Source organism: Penicillium chermesinum (assembly GCF_028974085.1).
Source record: "Penicillium chermesinum strain IBT 19713 chromosome Unknown utg000008l:1.0-1752722.0:1.0-1753981.0, whole genome shotgun sequence".
In the NCBI taxonomy this organism is placed as follows: domain Eukaryota; kingdom Fungi; phylum Ascomycota; class Eurotiomycetes; order Eurotiales; family Aspergillaceae; genus Penicillium; species Penicillium chermesinum.
In genome coordinates, this window is record NW_026695318.1 from 682,124 (window position 1) to 705,645 (window position 23,522).

At 51.0% G+C, this 23,522-nt stretch overlaps 9 protein-coding genes across 9 annotated transcripts; 2 read left to right on the forward strand and 7 right to left on the reverse strand.

The window, feature by feature from the left end:
- Nucleotides 1–442: 442 nt before the first annotated feature.
- N7468_010048 (SNARE-binding exocyst subunit SEC6) lies at nucleotides 443–2,722 on the forward strand (the record flags this gene model as incomplete). Its single annotated transcript, XM_058479343.1, has 1 exon — nucleotides 443–2,722. One exon carries the CDS (start codon nucleotides 443–445, stop codon nucleotides 2,720–2,722), a length of 2,280 nt encoding a protein of 759 aa, XP_058325911.1.
- A 206-nt stretch (nucleotides 2,723–2,928) lies between these two features.
- On the reverse strand, nucleotides 2,929–4,215 carry N7468_010049 (uncharacterized protein; the record flags this gene model as incomplete). Its single annotated transcript, XM_058479344.1, has 1 exon — nucleotides 2,929–4,215. The coding sequence occupies one exon, from the start codon at nucleotides 4,213–4,215 to the stop codon at nucleotides 2,929–2,931; it is 1,287 nt and encodes a 428-aa protein (XP_058325912.1).
- A 1,809-nt stretch (nucleotides 4,216–6,024) lies between these two features.
- Nucleotides 6,025–7,695, reverse strand: N7468_010050 (uncharacterized protein; the record flags this gene model as incomplete). Its single annotated transcript, XM_058479345.1, has 3 exons — nucleotides 6,025–6,423; nucleotides 6,563–7,422; nucleotides 7,575–7,695. 3 exons carry the CDS (start codon nucleotides 7,693–7,695, stop codon nucleotides 6,025–6,027), a joined length of 1,380 nt encoding a protein of 459 aa, XP_058325913.1.
- Nucleotides 7,696–8,508: 813 nt separating this feature from the next.
- N7468_010051 (BRcat and Rcat domain-containing protein) lies at nucleotides 8,509–9,483 on the reverse strand (the record flags this gene model as incomplete). Its single annotated transcript, XM_058479346.1, has 1 exon — nucleotides 8,509–9,483. The coding sequence occupies one exon, from the start codon at nucleotides 9,481–9,483 to the stop codon at nucleotides 8,509–8,511; it is 975 nt and encodes a 324-aa protein (XP_058325914.1).
- A 659-nt stretch (nucleotides 9,484–10,142) lies between these two features.
- On the reverse strand, nucleotides 10,143–16,671 carry N7468_010052 (putative ubiquitin-protein ligase E3 component (UBR1); the record flags this gene model as incomplete). The annotated part of the gene is made up of 3 exons (XM_058479347.1): nucleotides 10,143–10,410; nucleotides 10,474–11,548; nucleotides 11,616–16,671. 3 exons carry the CDS (start codon nucleotides 16,669–16,671, stop codon nucleotides 10,143–10,145), a joined length of 6,399 nt encoding a protein of 2,132 aa, XP_058325915.1.
- A 660-nt stretch (nucleotides 16,672–17,331) lies between these two features.
- Nucleotides 17,332–17,862, reverse strand: N7468_010053 (cytochrome b-c1 complex subunit 9; the record flags this gene model as incomplete). Its single annotated transcript, XM_058479348.1, has 5 exons — nucleotides 17,332–17,394; nucleotides 17,487–17,535; nucleotides 17,602–17,667; nucleotides 17,709–17,770; nucleotides 17,854–17,862. The coding sequence occupies 5 exons, from the start codon at nucleotides 17,860–17,862 to the stop codon at nucleotides 17,332–17,334; spliced, it is 249 nt and encodes an 82-aa protein (XP_058325916.1).
- Nucleotides 17,863–18,163: 301 nt separating this feature from the next.
- N7468_010054 (putative RNA binding protein Pym) lies at nucleotides 18,164–18,778 on the forward strand (the record flags this gene model as incomplete). Its single annotated transcript, XM_058479349.1, has 1 exon — nucleotides 18,164–18,778. The coding sequence occupies one exon, from the start codon at nucleotides 18,164–18,166 to the stop codon at nucleotides 18,776–18,778; it is 615 nt and encodes a 204-aa protein (XP_058325917.1).
- A 496-nt stretch (nucleotides 18,779–19,274) lies between these two features.
- hem14 (oxygen-dependent protoporphyrinogen oxidase) lies at nucleotides 19,275–21,259 on the reverse strand (the record flags this gene model as incomplete). Its single annotated transcript, XM_058479350.1, has 3 exons — nucleotides 19,275–20,192; nucleotides 20,230–20,907; nucleotides 20,957–21,259. 3 exons carry the CDS (start codon nucleotides 21,257–21,259, stop codon nucleotides 19,275–19,277), a joined length of 1,899 nt encoding a protein of 632 aa, XP_058325918.1.
- A 511-nt stretch (nucleotides 21,260–21,770) lies between these two features.
- Nucleotides 21,771–23,215, reverse strand: N7468_010056 (mRNA-binding protein NAB2; the record flags this gene model as incomplete). The annotated part of the gene is made up of 2 exons (XM_058479351.1): nucleotides 21,771–22,773; nucleotides 22,839–23,215. 2 exons carry the CDS (start codon nucleotides 23,213–23,215, stop codon nucleotides 21,771–21,773), a joined length of 1,380 nt encoding a protein of 459 aa, XP_058325919.1.
- Nucleotides 23,216–23,522: the final 307 nt, after the last annotated feature.

Sequence of the window (23,522 nt, forward strand, 5' to 3'; positions counted from 1 at the left end):
GGTAGTTGGGTGGATTATGAAGTCAACCGGGCAACAAACAGGGCAGATAGGCTGTAATGTCTCGAGATTGGCAAATTGGGTTCGAAGCCCTTGATTGTGCTGGCAAAAGGTGACAATAGCCAAATTATTATGATACCAATTGCCATTCTTTAACTCGGTTTCGCGGCATCGAAAATCTAAGGCGGTGGCTCACGTGCGCCGTTCTGCCCCCCCCGGATCACCGTGTTGGTGGCAGTACAGCTTCCGCAGCTCCCCCTCCCACCGTCCAATAATGCACTGGACGGGGACTTGAATGATACGAGTGCTTGACCCAGGCAGCTGCGTGTGGATGAGGCAAATCCCACCCCGTCGGATGCCCGCCGTATTGAACCAATCTCCCCTATAGCAATCGGAGCTGCCTACCGTTTAAAGTACAATTACCCCAAACACCAAGGCCACCACCATGGCCCAGAACGCTGCGACGGATGGCACTGTTTCAATGCCGCGGCTCGAAGACCTCCTCCGACATCCAGAAGATCTCGACAAAATCACCGGTCTCAAAGCCGAATACCTGCGCAAGAAGACCGCCGTTGACTCCCGGCTGCGCGAGGGCCTACGAGACCAGCTTGAAGCTGTGCAGCGCGGCATTGCCATCCTGACAGAGGGCCAGCGCCAAGTTGCCAAGACAAAGGATGAGCTCCAGGGCATCGATAAGCTGTGTGCAGAATCGCAGGACAGCGTAGAGGACTTTGCGCAGATTGACAAGTTAGCACGGATTCAGCGACACTTCGATGCTACCTTAATGATGAAGAAGGGGCTCGAGAGTTTCAGCGCAGACCTACAGGAAGTGGAGGAGTTGCTTAGAGAGGATGATGAGGATCTCGAGACTCAGCCGAACCTCCTCCGGGCCCATATGCAGATCTCTCGGTTGCGGGACTTCCGGGATGAGGCTATGGATCAGATTCGGAAGGCAGATGATGCTAGCGCAACGCAGACGTTGCTTGAGTATTTCGACGGTCTGGACTCGGTTATCGAGTTGTTTGATGATCATCTCGGCGCTGCCTGTATGAATTTGATTCCGTTGGTCCAAGAGGATAATAAGAGTTTGGTGGTACGATTGGCGGTCATTGTGCACAATGAGGAGAAGAACGATGATACCGTACGAGCCCTGCAGGAAGCGCAGAAGGACCACAAAGATTTAGCCAATCGGTTCAAGTCTATGAGGATTGGCCCTAAGACAGTCCGCGGCTACAAGGAAAAGTTCCTCGAGGCTATTGAGTATTACGCTCGCAATCAGTTTGAACAGACCAAGGAGAAGTTCCTTGCTGATCCAGACCGTCTGGAGAAGAGCTTCCGCTGGTTCTTTAATGATCTCTTCACAGTCCAACAGGGAATGCAGAACCTGGTTCCGAAAAAGTGGAAGATCTACAAAACCTATACCGATATATATCACCGCATGATGCATGATTTCCTCATTGAGTTCATTGACGACCCTGACGTTCCAGCCGATAATCTTCTGAGGATCATCCACTGGAGCGATAGATACTACAAAAAGATGAAGAAACTTGGTTGGAACCCGAGTGACCTTCAACCTAACATACTGGATGATCGTGAACCAGAGCTCATCCGACAATGGCAAAGTGTTATCATCAATGCCGTTGAGGAATGGATGGACCGCATCTTCGAGACAGACAAGAAAAGCCTCATGGATCGACAGCCAGATGCCCTGGATACAAATGCAGATGGCTATTTCCGCACAAAGACTCTCCCAGATATGTGGCGTATGCTTAACGAGCAGATTGAGGCGGCCAAAGCCGCGGAGCGGGCGGATGTCGTGGAGGGTGTCATTGATGCCATGTTCCGATCCCTGAAGAGTCGCCAAGGAGCATGGCAGTCACTTCTAGACGAAGAATGCGTTAGACGCAGATCACCAGGCAACGATCAAGCCGAGGGTGTGCAGCTTCTTCAGGACTGGTTGATTGGTGTGGCAAATGACCAGATTGCTTGTATCGACGATAACGAGGAAACCGGTCAAATGGGCTACCTGTCACGTTTCAAGGCCGACTTTGAGCCACTAGTGACACCTAAATACATGGCGACCCATGCAAACGCCGAGCTTGCGGTGCTACGTGATGGATACGTTGACTTAAGTACACATTGTCTTGCGCAGTTTGTGACTATTGTTTTTGAAGTGGATCTCGCAAGTGTCTTCCCTGACTTGTTCACGGCGAAGTGGTATGGCGAGTTCGCTATTAAACGGATCACATCCACATTCGAAGACTATATGGCTGATTACAGCCCTGTTCTACACCCGTCATTGATCGACATCCTGGTCGAGGAACTATCAGACGAGCTGCTTGTGCGCTACCTATCATCTGTCCGCAACAAGGGTGTCAAGTTTCGGCGCAACGTCGATCCCTTCACAGAAAAGTTCAAGGACGACGTCCTCACGGTCTTTGCCTTCTTCCAGAAATACGAAGATTCCTTCGAGGGAACCATCAAACAGAAATGGCGCCTTGTGAATTGGCTGGTACAACTTCTCGAGGCTGAGAAGGGCCCGCCTTTGATCCTTGTATATGAGTCATTTAAGCTAGAGTACTGGGATCTCCAACTCTCATGGGTTGAGGCTGTCGTGCGCACCCGTGATGACTTTGACCGAAGCATGATCAATGGCATCAAGGCCAAGGCCGCCGAAATATCCGTCGAACGTGGCATGGAGACTATCATGAGCCGTGTGAGATGATAGCTCTGCTTCTGCATCTAGCCAGATCCGGACCTCAAGCGGGCTTGGGAGTCCAATCAACCATTTTGATCAATAATTTAGCAGGTAACTAGTATCATGAATAATAGACGATGTCTTGGAAAGTCGGTTTACTAGTGTTTCTTAGGTAGCCATGGGTAGGTTCTAGTAACACTGATTCGGGCTGAGATTAGATGGGCGGAGGGCCCTTATGCTTCCCAGAAATTCAAATCCTGCTTCGATATCACAGCATACTGCTGCCCAAGTCGTGCTGGCAGATTTTCGAATTTAAATTGATCTCCATCCAAGAGATCTCCAGGCACCGGATTGTCCGCACTGATATCTTTTGCACCCATCTGACAAATGCAGACTGATTGAATAGGGACATCTTTTGCCCAGACAAACGGGTACTTCGGGCGGAGTTGCTCCGCGGGAGATTCGCCCGAAGCTTGCAAGCTGGTATCAGATGATGCATCCGCCTCTTGTCGCACAGTACGTGCCTCATCGGCATAATAACTTTGGTAGTGCTTCAGTAAAGATCTTACATCCATTTCCAGCCTCTTCGGCTCTTTGGGGCTGTTCTGGGATTTCGACCGAGCTGGCTTGCGGCGAACATAAGAAGTGTTCACGATGGTAGCATGTAACAGGAGTGGCCGAGCACCCTCGTCTGCAACTTCGCCAGGCCGCTGGCTTGTGAGATCAGCGCCTTTTCCTGGCGGATGTTGACCCCCTTCTATGAACCCCGCTTTGATAAAATGCCTTCGTAGAAGCACGCAAAATGCCCACAAACGACCAGTTGGATCAAACGGCTCTACATAAAGAACAGTGGCCTTCCTTGCTGTTGGCAGGGGATGTAAGGACTCTAAGGAGACAGAGAGGGGGCTCGTCAGCGGCTTTGCTTTGTGCTCAGAGTGTTCTGTGTGCCATGGACGAGCTGCGTCATCGGGTGGGATCGCCAATGACTCGGCTTCGCGCATTATCGCAGCCAAATCGAGAGATTGAAAGAGGCCAATCGCAGCGCGAAGTCTCTCCGGACTCGGTAGATACATCACCCCTAACGTGAGATGCAGGGTTCCTAAAGGGCGATGGGCGCCTTCGGGGATAGGCGAGGCTTTGGATTGGCCATCCGCTGATTGGATTGTGCCGGAAGTTGCGCTTTCTGAAGACACCGGCGGGTACTCATCCTTGAAAGCTGCCAGTGACGATTCTAGCTGTAGCAGGGAGGCAGAGTTGATTAAGGGCACACAGAGAAAGTGAGTTGGTTTCGAACGTGGCGGCTGGATATTGCGGCGTGTCATGTTGACTTTAGCGCTAGAAGACGCAAGGTTCAGTTGCTGAGTGATCACATATGATACAGGGCTATGGCGTATGGAGCGCAAGGAAAATACCATCGAGCACAAAGCGAGGATGAACACGATATCTCGATTTGACTTTATGCGAGTCTTCGAGGCACGAGGCTTGGATGTGGAGGTCACGCACGGGCCATCGCGGGCCATGTATACGCCGTGAGTCATGTAGCATCATCGTGCCAGCAGATCAGACTTTGGCCCCGAGTAGCCATACTTGCCAAAGGTTCATGCGCCATATTCAAAGAGGCAGAATCGCCTTAGTCAAATCCTCATGGCCCACAAGAAAAGACACACCGGTTCATGAGAGTATGTGTTGGATAGCAAGTCCTAAACTGTCTTCAGCACGACGGAGACACAACCCTTCTGCGTCAGCCAATGCGCTATCGCGATGAAATGTAGATGCTAAAAAGAGCAGCATTGCTGTCACGAGCTCCCCGAAACTCACCTGATGTTTCTTTGGAAAGAATACCCGATAGCCTTCGATGCGCTATGTATGAAATGTACTAGGTGTTCTCACGGGAAAGGCGGAACACAAACCTTTTGCATCAGCTAGCGCGCGATCCACGTGCGGAATAACAAGCGTAAACTTAGTACTGCTGCAGCGAGTTTCTAAACTCGCCTTAGGTATTGAGGGGCCAATACCTTGGAAATCTCCCAATACCTATGATTTGCGAGATGGGAGAGCTCGAGTCCTAGATCTTCACGGAACAGCAGACAGACAAACCTTCTGCCAGTGCGTCTCCCAAATGTGATAAGAATCCAAGCAAGTGTACGAGCAACACTGCTGTTGTGAGCCTCCCCAAGACTCACCTTGTGTATGGGGAGAAGCGTCATCGCAAGATTCGCACACCGTGGAATGAGAAATACTTTAGGTCTGCACAGAACAGCAGAAGAATTGGCCCGCTTCAGCAAATGCGCATCACAGTGTAAAGCTTGCCGCTTCAGAGAGCAACATTGCTGGTGTGAGCCCCCTCTCGAAGACTCACCAATTATCAAAATTTTAGGCACAGCAAGGGCGCAAGCCTGGAGCGTGTCTGATCAACCTGGAAAGATTTGATAGAGATTTGAAACCATCAGATAAAGTATGCCTTTCAAATGAGCCGTGAAGTTATCGAGACGTGTTGAGGAAGATGAGCGGTGTGGGGAGGTTCGATGAGTGGAATCACGTTGATGGAGGTGGAAAATGTCGATGATGGAGAGGCAATGTCGCGAGATAGTGAGGTGAGAATACGCGTTGCGGAAATGAAGTGTGTCTAGTAAAATGTGAGCTTACCTGGATGGTTTCTAGAGTTGCTCGCTAATCAGCAAGCCAAACAGAAGCGACTGCATGAATGTGATATCTCCGATGAGAGGACAGGGTGCTCGTGGAATCTTGAAGAAGGTTAGGCAGAGGAGTGTCGAGAGTTGAAGAGAAGAAAAAGGCTGAGAGCGTGGTAGCAGTAATTATAGCCTGAAGAGCAGTGAAAGTGGTGTCCTATTAACGAAGTCAGAGGAAGCTAGAAGAGGTTATATATCTAATCATAGGGATACCCAGTCGCAGCATCACTTTGATCCGCTAGACGATTAAGTGGCCTCAGGCTCAGTAGTATCAAAAGTGTTACGGAGCGAGCTGAACAGGCATAGCTTGAACGACGTCCGGTAGCATGACAATTAGCAAATGAGCACGACTCTGACCGAGCCGTTCCATGTGTAATGCGGGTTTACTACTATAGCATCTACTGTGAAGGACCGCAGCTTCAAGTTGACATAGTCTTGATGATCTATAGATTACTTTGATTCGATATAGTGATAGTTGAGAATTATCATGGCTTGGTTACGTGGAAGATGCCTAAACAGACAGTCCCCTTGGGAATGAAGCCTTCCCAAAATTTGAAGCAGGATATCCTATCCAAATACGGAGCTACTCAGCTCTTCTTCCGGCCCTCAATCACCCCCAGCACATCCGAAGCACTGTTCTTATCGCCCCTTTCTCTTCTTTGGCCCACGCTTACGCTTCTTGCCACCGCGATCATCGAAGTCCAGCAAAATACTATTGTCTTCTTCTTCGCCGTCCTCGATTCGACTTCCTCCAAACCCAAAATCCAAATCGGCAGCATCCATGGCGTCGCGACGCCGAACTTCTTCGAAGAACTTTTGGCGCCGCAGTGCTTTTTCTCGATCCTCGTCACTCTCTTCTGCCGACGGCGAGGATTTCTGGAGATTCGCGGCCCGCCTCTTCGCTTCCAAGAGAACAGGGTCATTTTCTAAAGATATAGAGGGGCCCCCTGTTTCATCTGTAGCAGAAGGGCTACGAGTTCCGAACCAATTGCGCGGTTTGAAGGGTACAGCTTCATGCTCGGAAGCTGGCTGGTCATTCTGAGACTCCTCATCCGATGCTGAGATTTGTCCGGAGGGTTGTGAAACCTCCTTTGGTTTGCTTGCTGTTTCGGAGTCTTCATCAGACGATGAATCCTCATCTTCAAGACCGGCCAGGGGGGTTAAAATAGGTGCCTACATCTGGAAAGATATCCAGATCCTCGTCCTCGTCCTCTGGAGGCACACTCGTGGCATTCTGAGCTGCTGCCTGGGCGGGAACTTCCACCTCGGGAGGCTTAGCAGCTTCATTGGCAGTTGGCATTTCTGCAGTAGGCTTCAGTGGCTCGCCGGGCTTGTCAATCCACCGAGTCTTGCGCTTTGTATTTCCTTGGGCATCCGTGATAAGCAACACCTCGCGCCGGCGTCCATTCTCATCTGTCTCGACAAAACGCCTTTTTCCGGGCTTGCTATCCCCAAGCTTCTTGAATCTGGACCCAAGGACGGACTCCGGCTTTGGCGCCGGGGCATTCGCCGCCGCCCGACTCTCCTTTAGTTCCTTTAGAATTTCGTTTCGAGTTTTAGCCGGAGGAGACGGAGGAGCCATATTTCCCTTCTTCTCTTTCTGCCCTTTGAGCACAGGCGTAACCTCCTCTTTTGCTTTCTCCTCCATCAAGCGATCAAATTCCTCTTCCGCCTCTTCGCCAGTAAGCGCCGGCTCCTTCTCCTCGGGCACCTCGTCCTGCGGTTTTTCTGCTTTCTTTGAAACATCCTCGCCAGCTTTGGCTCGCTTGAGGAGTTCCCAGTCAAGCCCTTTGACCAAATGCGTAGTCGTAGTATCACCGCCGACCCCGAGTTCCCTGCATAGCCTATCGAAAGTCGCCCGGTCCATCTGGCCGAGTTTCACCATCTCTTCCAGCGCTTGAACTCTTCTTGCGAGATCGTCCTCTTTTCCTTCTTGTGCATTCCGTAGCTGGGTGCGGTCCTGGTAGCCTGCCGGTAGCTTGGTGCCCTTGGGTGCGGCGGAAGATTTGAATCGCTTCGTAGCTCGCTGGTCACCCTCTGCGCGTTGTTCGGCGAGTTGGCGCGCAAAGTCTACGCCAGTGACAGATCTCCTACATTATACCAAAAGATTCAGTTAGTGAATTCCTCGGAAAAACACATAGGAAGGTGAGCGTACGGGGTCATGGGAATGCTGGAGCGCATGCGCGAACCGAGAGCCCCGCGGGGGGTCGCAGCGCCGGCTGCATCGGTGCGCGAGGAAGGGGACGCTCTTTCGCCAGGCTTGGAAGATGAGTTATTGGCGACGAGTCGCCGGAACTGCTCGTTGTTCATGGTTGTCAAGCTGTGGCTTAGAACTGTCGTCCGCCGACGTCGAATTTAAGCATGCGGAGGTCTTGGCGCGGATAGAGACGCGATAAGACACGATAAAGTTTCCTTATCGCAGCATCACGGGGTCGACTGCTTCACCTCTTAGCCAAATACTAGTTATACAGAGGTTTCTATTTCAAGCATGGCGAGAAAGTTCGATCATTGCATGGTTTTATTTTGGGATGCTACATTCCATAAATCATTGTTTTTGGCGTACCTCTTGCCGCTTCCTACCTAATAGCACAGAATTCAAAAAAAAGCCTCAAACGTATGTTGTGCCCTGCAGAAAACCACGATTCATTGACATCCCCTCGATTCCGAATTTTCAAGTTTCATCCATAACATTGCCACTGCATTTTGAGGTCCCTGGGAGAGGTCTTTCTTTCGCTTATCTCAGTCGATGTCGTCGACAACGCCAACAGGCCCTCATTCGGCAATTAGTACACATGAAGATGTACTCCGGCATGACCTGATAACAAACCGCGCATTCGAGATCACCATGGCAGCGCCATTTCCATTGCTGTGCTCTGTGATGCTCACATCCAAAATCTTCATTGTGGCGAAGGTCTTCCATCACGCGCTGCAACATGTCGTGGCGGGCATTCTCGTCGGCATCTAGAGGGAGTTCTTCATTAATTGCATCGTTCGCCGCAGTTATCAGTCTGTCTTCATGCCAGTTAGCACATTGACAAGTCTTCCAGACTTCTCCGCAGGTGTAGCAAAACTCGTGTCCGCAGCTGTATCTTGATCAGCGCTGAGAACCTCATAAAATCTCCATTAGTAGCAGCCATTCACATACCGACATGTAATATGATTACAACCATAATGCAACTCCACCATCGCCCGGCAATTATTGCAGCGTCGCCATTCTTCGGCACTGGCTAGCTCTAAGACACCTTGAAGGGCGTCGTCATCTGGACAGTCAATTCCGGGGTGTGCAATAGAGCGGCATACCAGGTGAGTCTGTGTGTTGCAGTCCTTGCAAGTACCTATCTGGTCCTTGATATTTGAGCCAGAGATGAATTTCGAACACGCTGGATTAGCACAGTACAGGCGCTCTTTGGAAGTCCATTCCATCGCTTTCTCGCAGAAGGCTCGAAGCTCCTGATAATTGAGAACCCTCATAATAGTCGCGGGTGATACGGGCGTTCCACAGCACCGAGGTGGATACATTTCTTCATTTGTCGTTGCACCGAGAAGAAGTTGACGGACGCAGGCAAGGCAAAATGAATGACCGCATGCACCTTCGAACATGATATCCTCGGTCATTTCAAGGCATCCAGTGCATTCTTTCTTGATTTCCAAGACTTGAGGCCGGTATGCGGGGAGGGACAAGCTTTCGCCATTATCCAAGGTGTTTTGCAATGGAATACGACTCATCAGGTCCCCCATGATAAGCGAGATCGCATCCTCCTCATCGTTTTCTTGGGCCTCATCCTGCTGTTCAATCTCACCATCGTTTCTGTTCAGATCAAGAGCATATCCACGATCTCTGATTGCAAGGTTTTCTTCGCTCTTAATCGATGCCAGCAGGTTTTGGTCCGTTGCAACAGCGGCAATGGTGCTCTGGGCCAAAATGCTGTCTTGGAGACGGATTTGCGCAGTCTGGATATCTTCTCTCAGGCGGGTTATGGCGAATTCTAGATCTGTGGGTTCTCCCAGAGCTTGTTTGTCCTTTTGCTGACTTTCTAGCTCCTCCAAGTCATGTAGAAGGAGTTGAAGGGCCAAGGATGAGCTTTGAGTGTCCGACATTATCTTGGATACCGCTGGATGATTACCACGGAGTATGCGTTGGTTGCAATTGAATGAGAAGATTTAGATCAGTGGTGGGCCTTGTGGGGTCTGACCTTTGCAAGATTCTGCTTGTAGCGCGCGCGAAGCAGGAGTCACAACAGTGTAACGTGTAGAGACGCGAAGGTATGGGACTAAGTTCAAGTGAGGAGGAACAGGGCGGCAGAATCCATTAGCATAGAAGTGTTTACGCGAAAGGCAAACAACAGTTTAAAGCTTACCTACTAGTACCCCTCAAGCACGTGCAACCATTGGTTCCAGTCACGTTGAGCAGATTTTGCTATTATGCCATAATACACCTATTGTACAGTCTGCCGGGGTGTATACTAGTAACGCTACTATATGTATCTCATTGGCTCCTATAAGCCAGGAGGAAAATATGGGACGTACAACATACCAGCAGTAATCGACCTATTAAGACTTAATACAGTTAGAATTCGATGTACATGGCTGTACCCGCTGCAGAAAAGAGGTCACGAAGAAACAACGACATAATAATTGAAAACCCGAAGACTAGCAAACGATAGCTTGTCGGGGGATTCCGCAAGATGACTAACAAAGCAAAGTAGCAAGCAAACGCTGGTCAAAAAAAAAAAAGTTTCTTTTAACAATGGCGTTCATTAAATCGTTTCCCATCCACCGTTGTTGATCTCAGATTCAAGCTTCCTGCTAATGGTTGCAGGGATGGAGTGTGAGAGCCAAACGTCACGTAAGAGTCTGTCATAGCGCTTTTGATTCAGGATCAACTGGCGGTTACGCCGAAGACCGGGGTCGACTTCGCCGTGACGATCGAGGTATGGGGCAAAGTGCCACGATCCGTTGCGGTTGTGGAGATACAGAACAGTACATTTGCGAATATTTATGAACAGGCCGATATTCTTGCCGCATCTGCAGTTGACATGTGGTTAGCACTTGGTCTACAGAGGGTTGATCTTGTTGTTATATACTTACTTCTGCAGGTGCTGGTTGCAACCGCCTTGTTTGCCCTTCATACAGCATACAGCTTGCGAGCAGAAGATTTCGCCACAGAAGAGACAAATGCTTGGATCGGTAAGCTCCTTGCCTGTAGTTGGGCATCGGCGTCGGTTTGCTTCCTCGATAAGGCTATCGAAATACTTCGGAAGGCCGACGAGCTCGAAAATTGCTGGGTGGGGCAGACTTGGCCAGAGGCGGTGGTCCTCGAATCGGATACCTGATCGTGATGCGTTCCAGTGGAATATCCATCCGGAGATGATAGAGTCGAATGGCTTGTTACTCTGTCTCGCTGGGTTGATGGTCAACAAAATTTCGTCCAGGTGAGGCAATTGCATAATGTTTGTGAGTCTATCGAGCTCTGGTGTATCGACATCAGCAAAACCAGTATTCGGGAACTCGACGCCATGCTGGACATGAAGGAGAATAGCCGCCTTGCGCAAGAATGTCAGTGCGTAGCTGGAAATAAGGCGACGCAAGCCTTTGATGACTGCTGGTGTTGCCGACTCCTCTCCGTCCTTGACATAGCCGCTTGCTGCGGGCCAGGAAGATCCCTCAGCGCGTCCGACCGAATTTGCTTTCAGCTCAGAAACAATTGTGTCGAAGAAGTGCTTAGCTACTTCGAATCGAGCGGTAGACAATTCGTTGTCGTTAATGTCTGTGTCTTCGTGCGACGCAATTTCCTCTTTCAATCCGAGGGGCCACAGGATGAAAGTGACAGCCACCTTGACAATCTCAGCAACGTAGCACAATTGGATCAAGTGGCGGACATCGATGTTGAGAACTGGCAGCAAGGAAAGCGAGCATTCTGCAAGGAAAACGAAGGTATCCATTGCGAGCAGAGGCTCAATGTTTCTAACATCATTCAAGAGAGTTGTGCCGCTCATACAGGGGTGACCAACAAGCAATTGACAGATCCTTTGTCGGTGCATCTCTTGGAATTCTTGCGCTGGGCGACTCTGGGTGTTGTGGGAGTTGACGCAACCAACCGCAGCATATGTCAAGGCCGTTTCGGCCAGGACACGAAGATGGGTGAGTGTGAGTGGGGGGGGATCTTGTCCAAGAGAGTAGATCCAGGCTCGGACTCCACCCTCGCTGAGCAATCTCGATTGCGGCGATACTGAATCCGAAGCTTCGCATCAACGAATCAGTGTGCACAAGATCCTCGCCGTTCATAGTCTCAGGGGTGTTATTGAAGATAGAGTTAATGTGATTCGTCTTGATAGTCTTCTTGAGTCGTCGATAGATCTGGACTAACTCCAGAATCGGACTATCAGAGGAACTGGAGACGTGCTGTAATGGACTTGATGGAGGCCCTTCCTCCGTTCCAGGGTAGAAGCCTGGCATGTCAATGCGCAACGTGGATGAGACATATTGCGAGCCGCCAGGAGACTGCATTGCTGGCCCAATGAGCTGGGCAACCCTGGAGGACAAAGGAGGCACAAGGGTCTTCGAAAGGTAGTCAACGAACATATCAGTGTAAGAATGCTGATAACCCTTTTCCTTTTCGATCATCAAAATTGCAATGTTCTGAGGCTGATTCAAAGCATCCTTAAGACCAGTGTTCATCCACTCGTCAAATGAAGTAGCGGTACTCAAAGCTCCGGGGTAAGACTCTTCCTTGCCCTTCCAGGTGATGGGCAGGAATGCATTACCGAGGGCCTTGCAAAGTGGACACACAAATTCCTTTCGCAAGGTGTTCTCAGGATGGTTTCGTGCAATCTGCTGGCTATGCCGCCTCTGTGTCGCTGCGTAATATACCTCAAAGCATGAATAATGCATGATGTGACCACAGCCAGTCGTCACAGGGCCACGCAAAGTGCTCTTAGGGTGAAAGCCTTTGCTCAGTCCCACCTTTTCACTAATCACTTCACCCCCGGAAGAGTCGAGGCGGCGAATAGTGGTCCGGTTTTCACCCGCAACACCAAAAGGACGGATTTCGTCAGCAGATCGATCCAGGCTTGTCGGTGTTCGGAGAACCTCTCGGATTCGATCAGGGTCCCGAATGTCTGTCTGGCGCAGGATTGTGCTATCCTGGAGCAGGGCAAATGTTCCATAGAGCCTGGAGTCATTCGTCTCCTCCTGGCAGAGAATACAAGTGCCACTTGGGTATTTCCAAGCTTTTGTTTCGGGTGCAGCTTCTGTCTCTTCCTCCAGATCGCTGAAGTCTTCCTCGCCCCAGTCAATATCTCCCTGGCTGTTCAAGAAGTTCTGTTGCTGCTGCTGGAACTGCGCCATAACTCTGGCCTGTCGCTCCAGAGCCTGCTTCTTTTTGGTTTCTTTCTCATTATCCAGGTCAATCGCAGGGGAACTCGTATCGATACGATCATACGGGAATTTCAGGGAAGCAGTTGCAGAGGTATAAGTCCGGGGTCGTTTCTGCCAAAGTCGCTTGAGGATATGGCGGATCTTAGCGCCACAGGAGACAAACTCATTCATGACTGAGATTCTCTCCAACAGACCAACGATGGTCAAATTGCCCGCCTTGATTTCTCGGGATTTGGACAAAGCGTGCAGATTGAAAGACTTCCTGTCGTCGGTTTCCATATCTCCATCTTGAGTATTGTCTTCCAGCACAGCAGCGAGAATGAGGTGCAGGATAACTTGCAAGAAGGTCTCAACCCGTGTCGGTGGGATTGTCGGCGTGCACTCGCTCGATGAAATCACGTATTCGAGGCACTGGTGAATAACCTGCGCGAATAGCATAGTTCCAGTGAAACGTGGAAGATCAGAGAAGACGCCAGAGCTGATCGGTCGAAGCTTTGGCTCAAAGACAATATCCGAAGCCTTCTTTCCAGTTTTCTTGGCCATCCACTCACGATAGATGCTTTCGGCTTCATCTCGCTGATTCTTCGTGTAGTGGGCGCTGTATGGATCCACCAGATCAAAGTACTCAGACTTGAGTTCAAATGTCCCAGAATCGCTCAAGCCCTCCGGAGGGCGGAAGTTGGCGACGGTTTCGAGAACATCTTGGAACATGTCCGAGTCAAGCAGCTTGTCACTAAGCCTTGTCGAAAGATCAGAGAACGAGAGCGGCTTGAAGCACAGAACGTGGGCAATGTCTCGGCTGATGTTCTCCTTGGTCATATGGTCACTGTCATCGATGGCCGTCAAGGATGTACGATCGGTCAATAAAATGACAAGGAGATGAACGAATTCTTCAGCTACGTCAACGATCTGAGAATCTTCGTAGCCACTTCGAGGCATGTAATTCCGAGACATCCAGTCGACCATTCCGAACCGATGAGCGATCGATGCAAGAACTCTGCTGGGATCACAGGTCACCAATGCAGTCTGCAGAAGAAAAATGTCGCGGTAGTACGCAAAGTCGCGAGATGAAACTCCGCGGTACTGTGACATTTGATGTCGAAGGCTGAGTCCATTACGAACCCACATGCCAGCCTTCATCTGGGCAAGCCAGGCACAAACACGCAGAGGATAGTCGAACATCGTCAGAAGCAAGTCCTCGGGCCCGAGAGCAAGAAGACTTTCGTCAATGGCCTTTTCACTTGCGTCCTTAGAAGCATGAAGCTCCTCCCGTGCCGCTTGTGCGGCTTCAAAAAGGACACTACGCATGACATCGCCACTCACATTACGCCCGCACTCAATAAGCCATGAGAGTGTGTAGTGCAGGGCATGGTGGAAACTGATGGAGCCCTTCTCCACAACAAACTCGACTACCCGATGACATGGGACCTCACCAGACGGCCCAATTTCGAAATCGAAGGGAGGAAGGGTCTTGAAGCGGACCTCTTCCTTGATCTCAGCTTGTTCGAATCTCTTACGTTCCACTCCTGCTGAGTGTATAATAGCCGAAATGGTCGTCGTCTTGATCGCGCGCAGGAGGTTCTGCCCATTATCCGCCTCGGGGTTACGGAATGCTTCGCAGAACTGTCGACACAGCCGATTGATCTCGCGCATAAGAATGGAAGCGCTGATCCATGCGTCTGTCTCATATTCAACATGCTCGCCAACAGCACGCACATTAGGACAAATGCCTTGCGAGAGCTTTACAAGGTCCAAAAATTGAGGCAGATACTGGCTTTCAGTTCGAACGCGGTGCTGGACGTATTCCGACTGAAGCAGATATCGGAGATCAAGGAAGAAGTGGTACAGGCGCCTGTTGGTGACAGAGCCATCAAATGCTAAGATAGCATTCGGATTGACAGACTGGGGCTCCCCGACTTGTCGCGTTGTCAAGAAGGTGTATAGAATAGCCATAACCTTCGTCAGGAAGTTCCCACGGTGCACAATCTCTTCGGTGATAGAGGGAGTGGTGAGCAGCTGCAATGTCAGGTTGACGATAGAGTGATCTGGTTCTCGGTCCGCAATCAGATATAGCTGAGCCAGGGCAGTGTACAATGCTGACAAGCGAAGACCCATGATGCGCTTGAATTGCGGTACGTTTACGACTGTACTGATGTATAGATCACGCAGGTCGGTACGTGTTTTCTTCCATAGTCTCAAATCGAAAAGGATGAGCCAGTCAAGACGGGTTCGCTGCCACAAGTCTTCGTACGGAGCAGTCTTCTCACCTGGACCTGGCATAGGCGGGCGAACTTGCCAATGGCCTTCTGTCCTGGCTGGCGAGGGCCTGACGACACCAGAGGGTGTATTGGGAATAGACACGAAACTATTCGAGCCGGAGGCCTGATTTCCAGATCCTCCGGAAGGCGTCGCGCCGCTTTCTCTTTCTGCTCGTGCCCGTGCTGCTGCTGCTTCTTCTTCAGCTTGCTCGGCCGTTGGACGCAGAGGTGGTGGTTGACCACTGTCTAATCTTGCCAAGATTTCGGAAAATGTCAGCCCATGATCTGCGGTCACCATGTCCATATCTTCGTCAGACGCTGCTTCGCCTTCAACCTCAGCTTGAAGACGAGCGAGATCGACTTCCATGTCATCTTCGTCATCGGCATCATCGTGGGCTTCTACATAATCGTCATCATTACCCTCGTCTCCGATATCCTCATCTTCATCTGCAGCCTCCTCTTCCTCTGTCGCCAGAATGATCTGGCCATGAGGAGGAAGAGTGAGCATAACAGTGCGACCAGGTAAATGCTCCGTTCTTTCATGATCGTCGATGCCTTTTAGGCCAATTTCTGCATTGTATGCTCCGCTTCCTTTCCTCCACGGCATAAGCAATTCTTCGCAAATGATTTGGCGGAAAATCTCGTTATCATCAAGGATGCTGCAGCCAGCAATGTCAGCCAGCCACTCAACGATAGTCCCACACATCTGTTCACGGAATGTGTCGCGTGCAGATCGAACCGTAACAGTGACCTTGATCTCCTCGATAATCTTTGATACAGCCAAAAGCCTCTGCAAGTCCCTGCTATATCGCACCACCGTGCGGCCAATATCATTGACTTCGTGAGCCCGCTCAATACCGAAGCTGTCTCTCTCACGACAGGCACGACTGACCTGATGGGCGACATCGCGGATGGTATGTTTCTCGTCATTCCACAGCATAAGCGCAAACTCGGGTTCCTCCTCCGCTTCATCACCCACCTCAGACCAGTCGGGACGTAACCGCGATGCCTCCTCATCCTGCTTAATCCCCTCGGCAGTCTTGGGTAACCGCAAATTCTCCGGCGAGCAAGAAATCACATCACAAAAGTAATCCAGCACTCGAGAGATGGTTGAACGGATGGAAGTAATAAGGTCGGGCGGAAGTTCCCGCTGAGCGCGCTCTTTCCCCTTCGCATTGCCGCTGTCGGTGTGGATAGCACAGAAAAGTGGGAGTCTCCAGGCCTCATCATCGCCACAATCACAGCAACCGCAATTTCCAGAGGAGAGCGAGATCTGGTACTGATGCCCCGTGTGGTCTGACGAGTCGAAACACCGGCTACACAAGACACAGGTTTCGTCGGCCGCACAGGTGATGCAGCGGTAAGTGGCCTCACCCGACCGAAAAATATGCCCGCAGCGTTTGCCTCGCGCGGACTCGCTGTATTCTGCTCCCTCACGGGCACCTTGTGCCTCTGCAAGCTTCCACGGTCCAGCCGGCGCGCCGTCGGGGAAAAGGTGGTGTATCAGCTCTTCGTTGTGCCCTACGAGCGATCGGAACAGGAGCTCTAGCAGGTCGCGCTCTGCTTGCGGGCCATAGCGGCAGTTATGCTTGGAGGGTAAGCGCAGAAGACCGTCGCCGAGGATTTTCTCACATTCTGAGAGCATGGGCATGGCTTGTACGTCGGACAGAGATTAGAGCTTGGGACCGCTCGGGACAGGCGTGTGAACGACGGAGGCCGTTGGCGCGCTGGATCGCGGCGGTCTGAATCAAGAGGCGAAAGTGACGCGGACTCGGGAGGGTGCAGTAATCGAGAGTCGAATGTCAAGAGCTGCTGGCGTGAGAGATTCGAGTGGTGGATTGGTATTTCAGGTCCTTCACGAAAAATAGTGGGGTGAGAGAAATAGCAGGCACGAGCGGAGCAACGCTACTTGCTTGAGTCGGCGTAATAGATGTAGGAGATTGAAGAGTGGAAAGAACGAGTCTATGGGACTGGACAGACTCGAGGTCAACAGAATGCGATGGAAGTGTTACGAGGGACGAAGGAAGTGGGAGTGTAGAGCATTTTTCCTTATGACATCGACGGAGTGGTTCTCGCACGCAACGCCACAGCGATCCTCGGGAGCAACCACCACGCACCTCTCTACCGTCTTTTTACGTTACGAACCCAAAACGAAGTGTTGACAAAGAATACAAATTTGAAAAATGTTCTATCGCGTACAATGCGGAAGATATGGGTAATCACAGAAAGTTCTCCGCCAATCCGCTTTTCCTCCCTCGGGCCCCTTTATCACCGTATGACCTCAATACAGAATGATCCATCTTGAGCTCCTTTACTCATCATCCTCCTCTTCCTCCTTGACCATGTATCGGGGCTTGATGTCCTTCCATTGGCGCTGTAGCGGGGAGAAAGGTTAGTTAGCAAACGGTCGGGTAGGTGGGCATGGGGTCGTAGCGCCCCGGCAAGTAGAATGGGATAAAAACATACGCCAGCGTTCCAGTGGTCCCAAATCTTATTGGAGGTAGTGTCAAAGGCACTGTTCACAAGAATTGTTTAGTCAATGGTTCGTGATGTATCAGGTTTGGATGGTGGAGTGACGCACATCTCGAAGGCGAAGGCACCGGCGAAGATGGAAGTCATGAAGATGGCATTCTTGCGAATGATAGTACTAAACACGAAGAACAAATCACAGTTAGATTCACGGCGAACATTGGAAGGAAGGCCGGGTCGGAAGAGGAGGGGGAGACATGCTTGTAGATTGCGTTGGCGATCTGTGATGCGATTCGAGTTAGCCTGGGTTAGAGACTTTGCGCACAGCAAGGCGCCATGGGTAATAATTTCAGGAGATGCTTACGCCGGCCATTGTGACGGAGAGGACGTGTCGACACGACTTGAAGGTGTTGGAGAACGAGGTTAAGGTAGACGGAGAGAGAAAGTGAAGGTTGGAAGTTCAGGACGAAAAGCTGCGGGAATTCCCGGACTGCTGATTGGTCCGCCCGCAACCAACGAGTCCGGCCTTCCGTGGGCTCAGTTGCCGCAATTGTTTGCAATTCCTAACTTCTGTGGGCTCGAGCCTCAGCCTTCCAGCGGCTTTCAAACGCATTTCAACAGATTTGGCGTTCTCTTTCCTTTCACGACAGCGCACCTCCCTTGATCCCGGCATCATGGCCGAAAAAGTCACCTCTTCAGGAATCACTACAAATTCGGCGACAGGCGAACGCTACATCCCCTCTTCGGTGCGTGCTGACGGTTCCAAGCGAAAGGAAATCCGCGTGCGCCCAGGCTACAAGCCCCCGGAGGATGTCGAGCTCTACAGAAATCGTGCCGCTGCCGCATGGAAAAACCGTGAGAGAGGTGGGGTCCCGGGGGCCGAAGTGAAAAGCGAAGAAAACAAAATTCCTCCACCGGAGAGTACGGCTGCTAGCAATAAGAATGCCAAGCGCAGGGAAGCAAGACGAAAGGCTAAGGAAGCCGATGCCTCTACCGAGAAAAAGGGATCCGACTCCGACAATTGGCGTGTGCCCGCAGACAAGCCGGCCGAAGAGTCCTCAAAGGACCCCGTTGATGCAGAAGCCGAAGCAGAAAAGAAGGCCCGCAACCTCAAAAAGAAGCTGAGACAGGCACGCGAGCTCCGCGACAAAAAGAGCCAGGGCGAGTCCTTACTGCCGGAGCAACTCGAAAAGGTTATCAAGATCCAAGAACTCGTGCGACAGTTGGATGCTCTTGGCTTCGACCACAACGGCGACAAGAAAGAGGGCGCTGCTGGGGAGAGTGTCTGAGTCCAGACCCAAGGAGACTTTTCCATGGCATGTCATGTGCTCATCCTAGTCAAGATCTTTAGCTCTCTCATCCGCAGAAGCTTATTTACCTTTGGCAAGATGCCGCGGCGAAGGTCTGTTGGCCATTATATCTGCGCCATGTCTTCGACAAATCTCTTCTAGTCAGCTTCAATGGCCACTCAAATGTGAACGTCGAACACATTTCGCTGCATAGTCGGTCTTACATTCTTTCTCGCGCGAGATTCATTGATGTCTCTCTGCTCGTGCCGAAGCTCCAGAGGGGTGTAAAGATCTACCCTCTTGATCCGTCGACTACACATAGATAAGCTGCAGTGCAACTCAGTCTGAAGTCTATCATGATGCTTCGTGAGCTGGTGATAGTATGCTCCTCTTGATCACGGAAATCGAGAAATCATTATACAAACGTTACTAGTACAATTGTGCAAAGTGTCGGCGGCGCCAACTAATAGTAATATACAACCTGAATGCAAGCCTGTCAATTCCGAGTCGTCTTTGTGGAATCCGTGGGCGATTTGCCGAGAGCTGGGAATCCTTTTCTTGGGGTAACTGTGACATATCTTGACGGTGCGATGGCGACACCACCTTCCGGCGGTACGTTCCATTCAGCCACCGGGAACTCAACATCTGGGTTCCAACCCACACTAGGCGTTTTATCCTGAAAGCCAGGCCCTTGGTTCCCAACGCAGAAGGTGGCAGCCACAAGGCCTTGCCTAACACAATCGTTCACACCGACGCCGTTGTACCAATTTCCAGCGAGAGTAAGTTTCCGGTTGAAGTCCCTCATGACTCTTGCCGATAGCGCGAACGTGTTTTTGAGGTGACCCACCGTATATTGTGGAATGGCGTCAACCTGTAAGCGGCTTCGAGCCAATTTTGGGGCCTGCATAATGCCAAGATGTCGCTGGAGTGTTCTTCGCGCCATGCGCACCGCGCTGTCGTGATCTGGGTAATCCCTCCTGGACCATCCGTCCCAGTAATGACCCCCGAACATGATCGTAAGCTTTGTGCCAGGGGCAGTGTCTTGTGTGGCCTCAGTGACAAGATCAGGTCGAGTACCTTTGCTGGAAGCTGATGCAAAAATGACCCCCAATGCACAATCAGGGTTCTCCTCGAAAGGAATGGAGCGAGGAATCAAATAGCCGAAGCCCTCTTGGCGAAGGAGATCAGGGTCAGAGTAGTACAGGTTGACAACCATGACTGTTGTCGCATAGTTGTTCATCTTCAGGAGGTTCACTGTATCCACCGGGGCCGGTTTTTGGCCGGGCGGGCTTTTCTTTTTGTCGAGAATATCGGCTAAAGCGGGGGCCGGGATAGAAGCAATGACACGATCAAACGTCTCTTTTTTGCTCGAATTTTTGGAAGAGATCTGCGATGTGTTAACCTTGTCCCCACGCTGTGTTAGAGAAAATCATAGGTTAATCATTGCATACACGTATATCATCCGACATTTCGGATTGGGTCAGCCCTGAAACTTCGCAATTGGTCTCAATCCTGACTTTGGGCGATGTGGTCAAATTTTCAGCCAGTGCATCAGAAAGTTGTTGAAGTCCGCCTGTGAAGGTGAACGTCGATGACCGCTTTGTCGCATTGTGGACAACGGACTGGTATCTGTCGCCACGGGGTAGAGCGGCCTGGCCCAGGAAATCATCTACCACCATATTTCTCGCACCCGTCCTCATGTTTCTGAACAGGGTACGAATGATCCCATCGGTCTCCATGTTGCGCATATTTCCCAACAGAGTCTGGGCACTGAGTTTCTCAATATCTCCAGCGTAGATGCCGTGCATCATGGCGGATACAAGGTTATCTGCAATTGTGTAGTTGAAGCGGCGTGAAATGAAACTTCTGATAGATTCATCCTCTTCATACTCCCATGGTGGACGAGGTGGACTGATAAATTCATTTATCATTCCAGATACGGTTTTATCAAATAGCGGCTCCTCGGTAACCGTTTTAAACATTTGGGTGACATTTTGCCACGCAGAGAGATTTTTTTGAGGGCTGGGCAAGCGGACCAATCGATCTGGATAATAGATGAATCGGTTCCGCGCAGCTGGACTATCCTTGCTAGTGAGGATGAAGTCATTAGCAAGTCCAAGTGAACATGCCTTCCAATGATTAGCGTGGATCTGGAACGGGTATACAAACAGTACTCACCATCAAAGCAGTAGGCACCGCCGCAGGGTAGGTGGACCGAATTGTACGAGGCCCATATTCAAACAACACATTTCCACCATCGACTGGAATGGATTCTGACTGAAGCCAGCCGCCTAGTTGGGCCGATTTCTCGTAAAGTGTGACACCGGTACAGTTGGGGTCGTTGCTCAACCTCCAAGCAGCCGTGAGGCCTGTGATCCCACCCCCGAGGACAGCAACCTTGTATGCGCGTCGCTGAGGGTGTATAGCCGTCCTTAATTGTCTTCGCAGGGCCGGGCCCGTCCAGGCGCTCGGGGCTCGCATATTTCGTCAATCTGCCGCGAGTGATGCGCACGAGCTGTCTTGAAGATCCACCCAAGGTTATCGGCGGTACCCCCTGTAGTGCCGAGCCCCGGGGCCCGCGGGAACTTCCTTACTTAAGCGTCATAAGATGCACCTGGGCACCTGGGCATCTGGCCACCGGGAGCCAGGTACCAACTGGGCAATATACAGATGTTCACAAATCTAGTCTATCTAGTCTACTGCGTTCACATTTCAAATCAAATTCCAATGTCATTTACAGTGTTTTATAATCTTCATTAGTCATGACGACTCGCGCTTCAGGATTTTGTAACGTGACGGGATATCTAATACAGATCAATTGGGCGATAGGGCCCTACAAGAATAGAAAGATAAAAGCAAATGCATCAATGAACGCCCGCCCGAACCATTCATAACCAGAGTTTTCAGATTGTACAAGATTGAGGTCTCTTGAAGCGAAGGGGAATCCTCTCAGATAATTGATTTTCGTCATTCTCGTTCAGTTAAGGCGGAGTCAGGCTGTGAGCTCTTGGTTTTGAGACGCGTCGGTTGCCTCAGGCTTAATAAGTTCCTCCGGACCATCCTCCTCGTCGACAAACTTGCGCTCACTGACATGGGTGGCTTTCCACACCTTATCGGGAATTTGACCACGCTGGCCCTCGGCGTGCTTGTATGGACAGCTTGGATTCATGCAAGGGTTGAATTTGCAGGGGGTTTGAAGGTGGGTGAACTGGCATCCCTCGGTCTTGCAATCGGCACCATTGCGGCACAGCGGCATGCTAGGGTGCTTGAAGTGGCAGTGGGGATTGGTGCAATGGGGAAAGAAGCGGCACATTTCCTCGGCTTGATGCGCGGATCGGACCGCTGGTGAGGGATGACGACCAGTGCATTTCCTGTTCTTGCACGCAGCTCCAAATGAACAGACGTCAGTGACATCAATCGAGGTTCCCTCGGGGGCAGCAGGAGACTGGTGGGCGAAAGCACAGTCTTTTCGAGTGCAACGCAGATTAAATTTGCAGGTATTGTTGGGGTTGGCCTCGTCCGTATCCATATCCATGTCGGTATCAGTATTTTGATGGTGTTGGCCTTGGCCTCGCTTGTTGAATTTGGCGCCTCCGCGTTGACCTTGACGCTCAACTCGGTCGAAGAGGGAGCGCCCTTGCTGAGGGCCATTCTGGAATGCCGGGTTGATGGCAGGTGGCGTGAAGCCAGCCGGCATGAACTGGGCCATCATGCGAGCTTGCTCTTCCAACATCGAGAAAAGCTGCATCTGATTCTCTGGACTCATGTTCATACCCATGTTGCCTTGCATTCCCATGTTGTTGCCCATATTTCGCGCGCGGTTATTGTTTTGTCTTCCACCTTTCATTTGATTCTGTCCACGTCCACCAACACGACCATTTCCGCGGACTCGGTGCAGTGAAGAATCGTTGCTGCGCTCTAAGGTCCGGTTGATTTGGTTGAGCATGCCGCCTCGGCCTCGCCCATTTCCTCGCATGGCTCTTGGTCCTGTCGGGCTATCGATGGAGACGCGAAGGTTAGAATGCTGGTAACGATCAATTCGGGGAGGGGCTAAACTAACATGGTGTCACTGGCATCTCCCATCTCTGCATCCACGCCATTTCCTGCAGAAGTATTGCCATTCCCGGGTTGTTGAGTTGCCACGGCTTCACTTGGAGCACCATTGAATTGCTGGGTGAGAACTTCGACTTCACCGAATAGCCAGTGAGAAAACTCCAGCGCCTGGGTGTCGCCCTCCTCAAGTCCCAAGAAGTCATTGGAGAGCTCAGACGCAAGTTGCTCTTGGGTCTTGCCGTTGATCAACATGAGAACGATGTATTCAATCAGCGCAGATTCCTGGCCATCGTCGGTGCTCCAACCCATCTCCACTAGCTTGGGCTTGATGACATTGGCTATGGCGGCAGAGAGCGGAGAGTCCTGTTGAATTTGGGTAGCCATTTTGGCGAAAATGATATTAAACGGGCGATTTCAAATCAGGACTTGTATCTGATAGACAGCAGGTGTCGCACGCCGCCACTGAAGAAAGGTCAAATGGCGGTAGAACTCGTTCAGAAGATGAAAGGGTGGAAGGCGAGATGGCGGTATATGGAAGAGAAGGATTCAGATGTAGGAAACGCGCACCGGATATAGAGGAGCTGGCGGTCGCGAGTTTCACAGAGCGTGATAGTGAATGCAGCAAGCCTAGAGACCGACAATGATAGCTTCGGGACGAAAATGCGTCTTGCACGTGACCATGAAAGTTGCT